Below are 14255 nucleotides of genomic sequence, written 5' to 3'. Positions count from 1 at the left end.
GTTCAAGCCCCGGAATCAGCCCTTAAGAGAACAATCTCTCTACTTATCCTTGCTTCGGGAAAGGAGTGAATTTCATCTTATGGATTGAGTTCCCAGCTCCCAGATCAAACAAGTCCCTAAAAAGGTAGGCATATTGAGTTTGCAATCTGGTCACTCTCACCCATAATAATCAAAAGACCGCTCTCAAAGGCAAGAGTTCCCAAAACACTCAGGATTGAGGTCGTGTCACCTATGGTCGTTTAGGTGAAATGTAAGTCTTTAGTATCAACGGCGTTATATATAGAGTCTAATCATCTCGTGGTCCAAGTCTTATACAAACTCTTTGTATATGATACCCCCGCTCGTACGTCTCCACATGAATGGTCAGGATCTACCATTTGTAGTACTTTATAACACTTGCAAATCTTTCGGGCCGTATTCGTAGTGTCACTAGGATCAAGTATCCCACCTTAATCCTTATATTACAGACCTATTTAGGTTATCACTTAAGGCATGATCCACTTATATATCACATATACATGCTTAAGTTCACATAAGATAACCAAGGAGATTTGTTTATCGGATATGAGTAAATTCCAGAATTAAATAACACTTATTTTATTCATCGAACAATGTGTATCTTTACAAAACAACAAGACTCCAGGAGAATTAGGACACCAATCCCAACAGTTTTCTGTGTCTTCTTTCTTAAGCACTAAACGCCAGTTTATAGGCCTTGGCAGTGTGAGAAGAAGGGGAAGCATGTGACGAATGCACAACTCGAGAACAGACCGAACGTGGTGAACGACCGCATAAAGTGAGGACGACTACACCAATTACAGGCGACCAAAAAAATGATGAAGAATTTGTTTAAAAAATAATAAATAAATAAAATAAATGTAAAAATTATTATTTTTAATAAAAAATAATTCCACACACATCACGCTCGATCGGATGGCGGCATGCGTGTGTAGGATGTCCACCATGTCCACATTTGGACATCTCCATAGCCCCTTAAAATATGGGTACTTCTTGGGCCCCAAACCCACAAGCAAATGTGGGGTTACAAGGAGGTTTTTCAATGATAAAATAACCAATGTGGGATTTCTTTTATTCTATTTTCTATTTTAAAGAAATTTTCACTAACAAAAGCAATATCGATAAGTTTGTCATTTGCCATAATTTTCTTTAGTTCATCCCCACTAAACTCACCATTACCAAACTCTAAGCTAAATAGAGCAGAATTACCATCAACTAAGTTGTTCAAAGAAAGTTGCCCCCGGACGAACACCAGGTGGTGTAGGAGGCAATTTTTGGAACTCATCACCAAACTGCAACTTGGTTGTCAAACGCTCAAAGTTCGTGGATCTATGTATACCGACAGGGAAGAGTGAGAGTGACGGAGATCGTAGATACCTACAAGATCGTGAACAGAGTGGGAAGATAGAGAGAATAAGCCGTCAGAGGTGGATTTTTCGAGAGAGGAAGAGAGACAAAGAAATTTAGGGCTTTCGAGAGGGGAAGAAGTCGTGGAAGTGGGTTTTTCGTTGAAATGTGTTGTAGGTGCTAACGGCTGGGAAGGCCATCCACGAAATAGAGAAGGGGGAAGAAAAAGACAAAGAAATTTAGGGTTTGAGTTTCTTTTTCTTCTTACTTTTTAGTAGTCAAGAAAGGGAGGGAAACAAAAATGAAAGTGGGGGAAACAAAAATGAGAGAGGGTTTAATATAATTTTTATACATGATATTTAAAACTTTTCAAGTACAAATGTATCAAATTTGACGTTTTAAAAATGTCAAGTTTAGGCTGGTGTGAAAAAATTCAAAAAAGAATCGTGAATCTTCATTTTTCATTTTTTCTTGACGTTTTTCTCTAAAATTATATGTTACTTGACATTTTTCATAAAAACCTAAAATGAGAACAAGAAAAGAAACCTACGCGTGGCACAATCCTATTTGTAGATATAAAACAAGGAATGCTGGAAATAAAGCAGTAGATTACAATGAAGAATAAAATAGAATAATTAGCTAACTAGATGGCTTAATATCCCCCCACAAGCTGACTAGGCAAGACATAAAAGTAAGCTTGGTTCATAAGTTCTGAAAACGAGATGATGGTAAGCCTTTAATCATGATATCAACAAGTTGGTCCTCAGATGGCATATAATGGACCAACAATTTGTTTTGAAGAATACACTCTTGAACAAAATGTTGGTTAATCTCTACATATTCTGTTCTTTGATGCATGACTGGATTCACACAATAGTATAGGAGTGGATGATGATTTAAAACCCAACTCTTAGAAGAATAGAAATCACCCAAAAAGACTTCTATTGTGGTATTAATTAGACCACGATATTTTGATTCAACACTAAAACGTGATGCAATCTTTTGTTTCAAAAATGACCATGACACTAGATTGTGGCCTAAAAATGTGCAATATCCACTAGCGCTACGACGATCATTAGGACAGCTAGTCCAATCAACATTAGTATAGCACTTAACTGATAAACATGATGGAGTTATGAAGATTCCATGGTTTGACATACCTTGTAACGAATGATATGTTTAACGACATTCCAGTAAATAGTGGTAAGACATGTAGAAACTGGTCACTTTGTTGATAGCGAAAGAAAGATTCGGACGAGTAATGATACAACACTGAAGTGCACCAACAAAGAGTAATGGTACAACCCTGAAGAAAAACCAAAGAAGAAAGATTGTGGAAAAAATTGGTGTGTTGCTTGGAGATATTGATTTTTAGTGCTTGTTATTGGATGTTCGAATGTGAAGACTTGAACGGTGAATTATTTGATCCTATTTTTACACATTTCAAAATTGAAGTGTCTATGTTTTAGAATTACAAATTTAAGGATAGAATTGTAACAAATATTATAGATTATTCGTTATTTTTGCGATTTTCCTTTTTCTTTTAAGTGTTTGTAAAGGATGAATATGCAAGATGTACTAGTGGGAGATTCTAATTTTCAATCCAACCGGATTTTACAAAGAAAAAGTAATTTGAGGTTGCAAAAAGTTGCAACAAAATAAGACATTAGAAAGAAAAAGTTGTCTTTTCGACTTTTAAATTCCATTAAACCTATCTTAAGCTAAAGGAATAAAGAGATTCAAACCCCATTGAATTTTTTTACTCTCACAAACTACTCATGATTATCTTCTAGTGCTTTTTTTTATCAAGTTAGCATGGCCTAAGATTTTAGCACTTTCTTATTTTCAAACTTTCAATGTGTAGTAAAGTAAAGCACTATAGTTCACCGTTCACATAAATTTCAAAATGTCTCCAATTGTATTACTTCTCAATTTTAAAAAATTTCAATAATAATCTTAACCTTTCTACTTTATTTTTCTTTTCCTCTCTTCTTCCCCTTTTACTCCATTTATTGCATTCCCTAATCTCTAAGACCAACTCCTTCAATTAAGGTGTATATATACCAGTTAGAAAAAGAAAATAATAGAACTACCAAAGAATCTTAAGATTTAAATGTTTTAACAAGATTTTACATTAGTAGTTGACATTAGTAGTTGGGTGTGTGTTAATACGTCGTTTGAGTTTAATACACGAAAAGAGACACATGTTGAGAATTTAGGTCATAATTTTGGGGACATGCAATAGAAAGAAAAAAAAAAGATAACATTTTGCATTTTTGCAATTCAATTTAGTTTATTTGGTGTGATCAGTAAATTACCTTTGTCATTTTCTTTTTTTCTTTTTTTATTTGACGATTCATTGTTTTGTGAGTTTTGAGGGGAGAACTTTGATTTTGAGACTTTGTAAGATTTTATGCTTTATGTTAAAGGTTTGAGTTTTGCTTGGTTACAAATTGGTGTAAAAGTTGAACAAATAGAGAAATAAATGACTATCTATACCAAAAAAAAAAAAAAAAAAGATGACTAAACTTGATTTGTGTCCATTACCTTTTAGTATGTTTTTACTTAATGTTGATACTTATTTTAGGCTAGATCTCATATGTTAAACCTTCATTTTTTTTTTTTTTTAATTAAAGTAATTGAGTGTGAAAAAATATTGGACTTGAGAAAGAAAACTTGATCAAAGTAATTGGTATTGATCTGTTTAAGGGTTAAAATGGTTGAACTCAACTATCCATTAAATAAATGGATACCCTAGAATGTCATTTTGATTCAATTTCACTTTCATTGATTGATTTTTTTCCCTTTAGTTTAGTTTTAGTTCCCACATTTTCACATTTGAGTCCCTAGATAAAACTAGCTAGATTTACACGGTAGAAGAATTAATACCTAATCTTCAAAAGGTGATACTCTGTCTCAAACCGTTTTACCATACTATAACTCCATTAGTAGCCTCATCAACAAAATTTTAGATAATTCCGTGGTACAATTTGCTTTCCATGAGAGGGCACAAATAATTTGGAAAAATCATAAATCTCGTTTCTTTAAACTATGGACGCCAAAGAATGGACTAGCTTCTATTCATGTATAATCCTTGCATTGTGAAAAGACTAGATTGAAGAACAGACAAAATTGTGACTCTTTGACCTTAATCCGATCCGAGCAAAACAACATTCCCATATGCCAAGCTGCCTCACAACACGTGCCGAACACGTCCCAAGGTTGATTTCGTAAAATCTTATCAATGGCAGTACAATTTGATCACTGAATCTGCACCAGCAGTAAATAACCATGGCTGCATCGGGTGAAATTTGCAGTCCATTACTCCTGCATTTGAAAAACAAGCAATGTGATAGTGAAATATCAATTTTTACCTATAGAAACACTGCTACAGATATGAGACATTGACACATCCCAACATGGACAACGAGACGTGACATTTTTTTAAATCTAGGATACTACACAGCAAAGACACAATTATTAAAATATACACTTTTAAAAATATATATATATATCAGTTTTATACTAGAAGAAAATTCAAAGAAAATGAGTTGATGCATTTATATACATAAAAAATGAGTTTTATCATTAACATTCAAAGTTTATTATTATTATCATATATGTGTCTTTTTAGTCTACTCAACAAGTGTTCTATGCATGTTTAACATTTGTTACACTAACAAGTGGCCAACACATATTCAACAAGTGTCAAAGTGTCCAAGTGTCTAACACGTATCGAATACGTACACACAGGCCAAACTAAAGTGTCAGTGCTTTTTAGGTTTCTATCATAATATTGCATATTCTTGTTCAAAACACTACTTTCTTTCTACTTGATTTATATTTTGACGACCAAGCATAAAAGTTGCAACCTCGCATCCAAGAACAACTTATCAACTCACCTCTTCCATTAACGTTTTTGTGTCCTCTTAGTATTTCCAACGGTGTAATAAGGGGATTCTGTGTAAGATCCGAGTAAACCATCCCATGGAAAACATATGCGGTGCCATCATCAGAGCAAGATGCAAACAATGGACGTGATCGATGGAAGGCAACATTTGTGATATCTTTTGGATGGCAGCTGCACAAATATTCCAAAACAAACGTTAAGAGAATTGACTTTAAAAGGTAGCAAGAAAAAAGGGGGTGGTTCCTCCTACCCAAAAATCCCTCCATGTGAACATTATTTCACATTCAAATATTTAAACATCATGCCGTTTCCCAAGTTATTTATTCTATCCAGAAAAGAAGAGAGGGCAGGGCTGCGGGAAGATTACCTGAGAATTTTGTAAGGCTGTGATGAAAGGTCCATATCAAACCAACATAATTTTCCTTCTCTGCTCCCCACGATAACATTATCACCTACATAAAAAATTCACTGTAAAAACTTTTCCAAGAACCAAAGTTTTTATATGGAAGCAGCACAAAGTAATGTAATCAAGTCACCAACGAGGCTTAAAGGTGTACCAGCTGGATGCACAGCAATAGAAGAAACTTCACGGAGTCCAGTTTTCAGTTTTTTCATGAGCTTTTGCTTCAATAGATTATAAACACGGACCTCCGTCTTCGTTGATACAAAGAGGATAGATTGAGTGGGATGAAAAACTGATGAAACAGGAAGCCCACGCAACTTGAATGGAATTTTTTGTGTTAGCTTTGTAGAGAGCTGATGAATAAGAATTGCTCTTGATTCACGTAAGACAAGTCAAGAAAAACTGGAGCTATCTTAAAACAAACAAATATATAATTGCTACGACTTCGCCCAACATACAAGAAAATATCAGACAAAAAAGGTCCTACTCGACAAGGACTCAACATATCTTCAATTGGAAACAACAGTGCCATTAGGAAAAATGAAACTACAATCAATCCGGTAGAAAGCAAGGAAGAAAAGGAGAAAACATCCCCAATAACATCTGTGCAAAGCATGTACACAACCAGAATTAAAAAAATATATTTAAAAATGTAGAAAACATCCCAATAACATCTGCACAACCAGATAGAACAAGTGTAAAGACCATAAAGCAACAAGAGAATCAAGATAGTTAGAACTCCCAAACGCCCAAACTGACCTCCTTCACGTGAGTTGCCACAAGACCTAACTTTGCACAGCATTATTTATGCTAACACAAGGCCTCATAAGTAACCAGTGGAAATTAATCTTCTTACAAACTTAGAATCGTGAACTTGAAAAAAACATATAGGTCAAATAAAAGGCACGAACCAAAATGGCATCAAGTTGACTAATGTCAGCTAACAGATGTTATTCATCAAAACTACAGGTCAGACAACAAAATATGATTTACAAATGGAAAGAATAAATTTAAGAACAAGAATGCTTTTTACCATAGATTAGATGGATGGACACTGTAACTCAAAAGTAAATTCAAGTGAAATAAAGATAGTAAAACTTCAAAACAAACTTGAATAGGATATCAGCTGGCATAACTGTTGAAAGGTAATCTCCTTTACGATGCCATTCAACTGCAGATACAGTCTGCAACCCACATTGAAAGACAAGAAACTCCAGTTACATTACTCATTTAGAAAGAGCCACTTGATTCTGGATAGAGTGAAAAATGTAAGTATCATAACATTAGAGAATGTGAATAGAAAAGCACCTTAAAATGCCTCAATCTAATCCCCCCGATCTTGTCATCTTGAAGCCAGGTCGCAACTGGTGTCTTATCTATGCACAGAATCATCACAAATTAGGACAACAATCAAATTAACCAAGGAACTAACATAAATCACTACTTCACACTACCAGAATTTTCTGTCACGGGAAGTTTGTCGACATGGAGAACTTCCTTAATTTTTGCTTGAACCTCCCCATCCCCAAAACCAGTGTTTAAAAGCAATACATCAACACCCCTGCAGAATGTGTATTATAAAATTAACAAAAAATAGGATGTGATACCATAGTTTAAACATCCTGAAAATGATATCATTAGTCTTACACAGCAGCAGCCAATACTGGAAGCTCAGGCTTAGGATTCCAAGCTACATACTTTACAGCTTCCCCAAGCTCCCATACTTTGAGACATCTACCTGTTTCAACTTCCCATATCCGAACAGTTCCGTCCAATGAACCTTGAATCACAATAGCAAAAAATAGGATCCAAATTAAAACAATTATTCTAGTCTCGTGAACAAAATTATTGAATCTCTACATTTGTTATTCTTACCTGAAGCAATCCATTGGCCATTGGCTTCAGTTGAAATGGACATTACAGCATCCTTATGACCTCTATATTCAAGATAGCATGTAGTTGGATAAGGTTTAAGATCTTTCCGGTTTGGCAGCTTAGGTTTCAAAGATTCAGGATCAATATTAATCTGAGACATGTAATAAGAAAAAAAAAAAAGATCAATGTACTTGAATAGTTATGAGTACTAGAATAACATGAATATAGCCCAAATCTGGAGTGAGACCATAAAAACTATAGTAGGGTATAATTTTTTCAAAAGAAGTAAATGATCTTGATCTATTTTGCTTACACGTTTCTTCCTCACACGAGGGCACAAGTATAGATCCAAACAACGTTCAAATGCATCCTTAAGAGCGTTGTCATAGGCAGGTACGCTTCTCATGGATGTAAACCTGACCATAAAAAATATAAATATAAACCGATGAACACACAACAAAAAAGGAGATAGCTAGATGATAAAAATAGAATGAATAATACTGTTAGCTATTGGCTATATACAAAGCTTTATCACCTCCTAGGAATAAACTTTGGTCGATCTTCTTCATACATTAACTGATATGAGTTTATTTCTTCTTGAGTAGGGATATATTCCAATGAAGGATTATATGATTCATCATGACCTGTCAAAAAAGTAAGGTACTTAGCAAATAAATTATAGGAATGTTATTAGAGCATTACAAGAGTATATTAGTAATTAGTTAGGGAGTTCACTATGGTATTAGGTTATAAAGAGAGAAGGTCGGAAAAGAGAAAGTTAGACATCAATTCAATTGACTTAGGGCGAATCTAAGTGATCTCAAGAAAGGGGGAGTCCATGTTCCTCAAATTACCTAGTTTATCTTGTAAGTTCATCTTTTGTATTGCAATATAATTCTAGTTCAATTTGGATTCTATCAAATGCCACATAAAATTGGTAAACACCTAAAACTCTAGAAGACAGCAAAATACTACCTGGCAACTTCGGTTTTGGTGCAGGAATGTAAGACAAATGTGTCGTCTTCTCTGTGGAGCTAGAATCATCTCCCCACAAATTGTAGAAACGTTGCTCTTCTTTGGGCTTCTCAAATTTAATATGTCCATTTCGAATTGCCCGAACTAATCGAACAACCTATAGAATTTGCCAAAACCAAAACCAGAAAATGTAGAGCACAAAACATGGAACTAGATCACAGGTAAGCAAATGCTTTTATGAGAAATCAAGCTTCAATCAAGAAATATGGAAGAACATACAAGGGAAGATATATGTATTGAAATAGGGAAAGAAGACAACACAAGGAGTTTACGTGGAAAACCCTAATTCAGGGAAGAAAAACCACGGTAGAAAAGAACTTATTATTGTTATCTCTTGTTTACAATAGACCCAACCCTAGATATAAATAGAATAATGTGAAACCCTAATTTAGCAAATATAGTAAAAAGACAAAAATGCCCTTAGGGCTAATTTAACATATTTCAACAATATGATTCTACATTGGTACAATCAAATATATGATTATGGTCAATGGGAAAATATTTCTTATTCAGTAGAAAATTTTGCTAATGCCTAAAGTGGTAGAACACATGAAGCAATTTCTATCTGTGGACAAAATTTGAAACCTTTACCTTCTTGGCTTCCCATTTTGACCGGATAAAACGCCTTTTTGGTTCAGGTGCATTTGACAGTGGGTGCTTGGCATCGTCCCACTTAAACCAATCAACATAAGACTGCAGTTGGAAAAAGACAAAAAAAATATATAATAAATTAGGAAAAGCCTATCATGGCAAGAAATATTATATTAAAAGAAAAGCTAAAAAATAGATTAAAAAGGAGAAAAAATAACAACAACAAACCTCATATGGATCAAAATCTGCATGCGGAGCCTTTCCTTTGAGCAGTTTCCGCAGTTGCCTGACTTCTTCCTTCGATAACTCTATTACCTCATCATTATATTCATCATATACCTTGCGCCTAAAGGATGATAAGTTAATAGACTAAAAAAATCACCAAGAATACCCCAAATGGGATTAATAAAACAACTGAATGCCAACACAATTGGGAGTGTCAGAGTGAATTGTACATTTTGTAATACAGCTTGTCATGATTGATATAAAAAATTCAAAATCAAAATACAAATAGAATTTATGGCTTTCGATCCATCTGTAAATCAACTGTATCAGAGACTAACACAGACTTTTTAGAAGCCTGCTGTGTGTGTGCTCAATTGCCACCACCCACCAAGAAGTCAGTTTCTTTCTTACCGTCAACTCAGAAATTTAATTACTCTGATTTTTAATCCTAACTTAGAGGTTCGGTTTCTAAGAGGTACCCCTTGCTCCCCCTTGACTTCGCGCCAGAAGAAGGAGTTCTGATTTTTCCTGTTCACCTTCTTTTAGTGCGAGCAGCGAGGATACAGTTTCCTTTGAGGATAATATGACCAGGATTCACCAGCACAACTCGATAACTTGGGAGGAGATTTGAATGTTCTGTTTCACGAGGAAGAGAATTTGAATTCAAGAGTGGAGGGTAATTCATGTTGTTCTCCATTGCATCATCCTGAAATTCCACCACATTTAAAGTCCATACTTAACGTTTGTGGATTAATTTTGGATGGACCGTACTCTTTTAAAATCTGTTTGATTGAAGACATAGATTTTTGGAATGAAGCTGACCAAGAAGTTGCAGTGCAAGTTGATACTTTGGGGCTGTCCTCATTGCTTTGTTTGTATTCGAAGATGTCTAGCATTTTTGTCGAGTCTGCATCATGTCTCTATCCATTGTCCCCCTCTAAGGGTCCTATTCATTTGAAGCACATAGTTCAAGCCCACGATTATTATTGGATTGAGAGTAAGCTCTCAGGGTTGAAGTTCTCAAAAGCTTTGTTAAGTCCTTCTCAGAAATCTAGGCCACAGTTGATTTGATCTAATGCAGTTGAAGTCTCATTAGGTGGATTTTGATTTCAGGGTGCCTCTTCCGTTAAGCCTATGGATTGAAGAGCCTCACAGCAAGATCTCTACTTGAACTGGAAAGCAGTATTCTATTCAGATTATTTTTGGCTTGTATTCTTGGTCGTTTTTGTTTGTATGTGTTGTTATTTTTGTTTTGGTGACTGTTTTTATTGGCCATATTCGGAGTTGGTTTCTTAGTTGACTCGTATATTTACTTCTCCTTTGTATCTTTCTATTGTACTCTGAGCAATTGTCTCAATTCATTATATCAATGAAGAGGCCTGTTTCCGTTTTAAAAAAAAAATAATAGAATTTATGGCTTTCTCAATCACTTTCTCAACCACATTAATTCTCATCTAAGTAGCACAATCTTCTTTGCGAGCCAATAATGCTTCTGCTACCGAACCAAGTGGGACAAAGAGGCATAAATACCACATCATCATAATAAAAGACAGGGAGAGACCTCATATCCTATACTTCACTAAGAGAGGAAGTGTATATACTAGTTTGAAGAAGTGGCCACTTACCTAGCATATCAATATCCTTCAAGTTTCCCTAAGCCAAATATTGTCATCGAAACAATTTGTGCTAAGACTAGTCAAGATGTGTTTAATTGGCTAGTGCACCTATGGTCATGCCATTATATACACATTAAAGGAGAAAAAATATTTTGAGATGTCACATGCTTAAGCAAAAGGAACATTTAGATATTGAGTACCTTGGCTGCTCAAGACAACTCTAAAATTACAAAAGCACAAAATGATAGTTATAGTGGACGAACTTTTTCTCATGAATGATAAATATCAAGGTAATGTGGGAGGAAGAAAAGAATTGATTAATGTGGGAGGAAGAAAAGAATTGATCTCAACAACCAAAAACTCACCAACTTTTTGAGTCATCAGCACTTGCTAAAAATGATTGTAATCTGTCTTCTCTTTCTTTCTTCAATATTTTCTTTCCAGATATGTCATATCCAATATGTTTTTCATCTCTATACCATTCCAAGGGAACATCTCCAATTGTGTTCCTAGGAGCTACCTGCTAACAATTAAAATTTAAGAAGGAAACTTCATGCTGCTTAAGGATTAAAATATCCTTGTCAATGTCAATAACTCAGATTTACGAATGTATAGACGGATATTCCAAAAAAAAATCATGGATATAAAGAAACCATATAAGAATGATGCGATTTTTTCGTGAAATTTTATAACAAGCTTATTTAAGTTATAAAACGCTATTTTAAGTACATATATTAATCATTAAACATCAAACATGTGCATTAGCAAAACAAAAGATAGAATTGAAATATGAAAAATAAATATGAAATTCTATAATTTATTGATGAAAAACTTTGAAAACAAGTACACGGTTGATGATTCAATAATAATATGCTGTCCTTGGGGGTATGGGGGGTAAAGAAGAGTTTGTCCTCTCGTATGGTTGTCAAAGTCGTATTTTTTTATACATCGGCAGTATTTACCAATATTTTGATCACGCTATATTGTAAAAATAAATAAGAGGTTATTATTTTATCATTTGATGTGCCTATTGAATTTACACGCACCTCATCCTCAGATGAATCACTTTCTTCATCTACTGGATCAGGTATGGGGTTGTCATTCTCGTTTTCTTGGTCATGATCGTTCTCAAAATTACCATGGTTGTCACCCGCATTGACATGATCCTGCTACAGTAACTCTAAATAGTATTAAATGCAATTTGCAGCAAAAAAATCCAAAAATACAAACAACATGACTTCCCACAAAAATCCAACCCATACAAAAATTGAAACCATAAGTTTCCACTAAAAAGATAAAGGCAACAGACCTCATTACAACCGAAGGGTGGAGCAGAATCTGAATGTTGTTGTAATGGAGCCTCATCTAGGGTTGGAGCTTCTTGTTCTAAATGTAGTTCAACATTGTTCTGCTTTTCCGATTGCGTCTGGCTTTCATCGACGTGGCTTTTCTTTGTACCATGCTTTTTCTGTAGTTTGTGTGTCTTCTGTAAGCTCTTGCTGTCAATCTTCAACTTCATTATTTCTTTCCCTGTGCAGGAATGACTAGTGAGAAAGAAGGTGAAGAACAAAAGGAACCAATATAGGGTTTTACATGATTTTATTAGTAATCAACTCAGAGGAGACATGTTTGATATGGAAGATTGGTCCGTATGTGAGACCACCTATTTCAGCCCATTTAAACAAATGTAGCCCAAGGGTTAGAGGGATTTTTTGGGTTGGGTACGTCAGATTTGTAATATTGTTCAAAAACAATAGTTTGAAAAATTAGACAACTTAGATTTTCAATACTTTTTCTCAAGAAACTATAGTTTAAAATCAACTTTATATCACGATAATTTCTTTCTATCATATTTTTCTAGATTTGATTATTTTTCCTACGTGAATGAAAGGGTGATGAAGGCAGCAATGGCAATACTTGATGTACTAAAACTATGTTTTCTCATAGACATAAAGTACAACTGCCATTATGCACTCATAGAGATAGGTGAACACCAAAGTGCAAAGGCATGCTATACAAAATACAGTCACAACAAGCATCCAAGCGCGTCCAACTATATAAATAAGAACATCCATATGCATCCAGGCATGCTCAATCATGACAACACAACTATTTCAGAATTTCATATGAGAAATATATATAAAATGGATATAACAACCAACATATTAACATATATATCAAACAGACCCATAAAGTAGAATTCGACTTAACTATTGCACTCCTAAAACAAGCCCAATGGTAGCCAATTAAAAAAAGTAACAGGAACAAGGCATAAATCAACTTGAAATCCCAAAACCGGAACTGAAAGAATGTGGATGCGATAATCCTTACTCAAAACCTTAACTCTTAAACTGAACACTCCGAATCAGGTCCTAACTACAAAAAGAGAGTTTCAAGCAGTCATGAATTAATTTACAAAACTTACTTTTTTCTTTTTTAATATTCGCGAGTCCCCTGCATCATTTGGTGTCAAAAAAACTCCTCAGAAATTAATTCCCAGTAGGTGGCCCTTGACCTCTTAGCCATTTAAATTGTTAATTTACGAACTTACTAAGAGTTCAAAAGGGTCCAAACAATACTTTAACACCTAAATCTTACCAAAAGAGTTTTGAGTCTTCGCTGGAACGAGTCCAGGAGTCCGAAACTACTCGTATTATACAATTAAGAGTTCTCAGTACGGAAAACCTGAACAAAGCTTTCTTACCTAACACTCACCAAGACGGACTTGGAACTCTGCAGAAAAGTGTTCAAATTTATTTGAAGCTCTTCCAATTGTTAGGGACAATTTTAAAGAACCTTATTTGAGTTCGAATGGAGTTTAGAGCACTCCTACCCGCTGAATCTTACCCAAAAAGACTTGAGTATTCTTATCCGGCGGCGGCAGTGTGGCTGCGGTGCGGTGGCCGAAGGACGTAATCTTAAGGAGAGAGAAAGCTGCGAAAGATGGATTTGGAGAGAGAAAACTGGCGAGACTAACCGGTGGTCGACGGCGGCGTGAGGCGGAGACGACGTGCGGCGTAGCAAGGCTAGGAGGGAGACGGCGGGCGGCAGTGGTAGTTTTGTGAGTTTTGCGTGCCTGAAGAAGAAGGTTGGAAACTTCTTGTCTCCTGTTTTTATCAAAACCTAAATTTTATATTATTGTAAATAATATATATACTTAACCCTATGTCAAACTTCAACTTCAAAGAGGAATAAAAAAACCACCTTTCCAAGTTCATCTAAAAAAATTAGGAAT

General features: G+C 35.0%; 1 protein-coding gene across 10 annotated transcripts; it reads right to left on the bottom strand.

Annotated features, from left to right (window-relative positions):
• Positions 1 to 4275: 4275 nt before the first annotated feature.
• On the bottom strand, positions 4276 to 14147 carry LOC120079623 (ribosome biogenesis protein BOP1 homolog). Of its 10 annotated transcripts, none has more exons than XM_039033882.1 (20): positions 13854 to 14138; positions 13725 to 13753; positions 13446 to 13474; positions 12330 to 12550; positions 12067 to 12189; positions 11386 to 11540; positions 9408 to 9525; positions 9180 to 9281; positions 8529 to 8685; positions 8089 to 8197; positions 7867 to 7969; positions 7554 to 7704; positions 7326 to 7458; positions 7133 to 7239; positions 6987 to 7054; positions 6802 to 6862; positions 5833 to 6060; positions 5643 to 5727; positions 5268 to 5446; positions 4276 to 4692 (listed from the first exon to the last, which is right to left on the bottom strand). In XM_039033882.1, exons 4-20 carry the CDS (start codon positions 12537 to 12539, stop codon positions 4607 to 4609), a joined length of 2175 nt encoding a protein of 724 aa, XP_038889810.1. In that variant the 5' UTR covers positions 12540 to 12550; positions 13446 to 13474; positions 13725 to 13753; positions 13854 to 14138; the 3' UTR covers positions 4276 to 4606. The 10 variants fall into 10 exon arrangements, with proteins under 10 accessions (XP_038889810.1, XP_038889811.1, XP_038889812.1 ...); XM_039033883.1 differs by having other exon boundaries at positions 13736 to 13753; XM_039033884.1 differs by having other exon boundaries at positions 13868 to 14138.
• Positions 14148 to 14255: the final 108 nt, after the last annotated feature.

This window comes from Benincasa hispida, chromosome 6 (assembly GCF_009727055.1).
Source record: "Benincasa hispida cultivar B227 chromosome 6, ASM972705v1, whole genome shotgun sequence".
Lineage (NCBI taxonomy): Eukaryota > Viridiplantae > Streptophyta > Magnoliopsida > Cucurbitales > Cucurbitaceae > Benincasa > Benincasa hispida.
This window is presented reverse-complemented; position numbering and strand designations above follow the sequence as displayed.

Excerpts from the sequence above, each read along its gene's own strand:
- LOC120079623 (XM_039033877.1), bottom strand. The coding sequence starts at position 12,539 with ATGAAGTTGAAGATTGACAGCAAGAGCTTACAGAAGACACACAAACTA. Across the intron at positions 8,198-8,528 it reads ACCAAAACCGAAGTTGCCAG|GTCATGATGAATCATATAAT; the intron begins GTAGTATTTTGC and ends CTTTTTTGACAG. Across the intron at positions 7,055-7,132 it reads TCCCGTGACAGAAAATTCTG|ATAAGACACCAGTTGCGACC; the intron begins GTAGTGTGAAGT and ends TTCTGTGCATAG.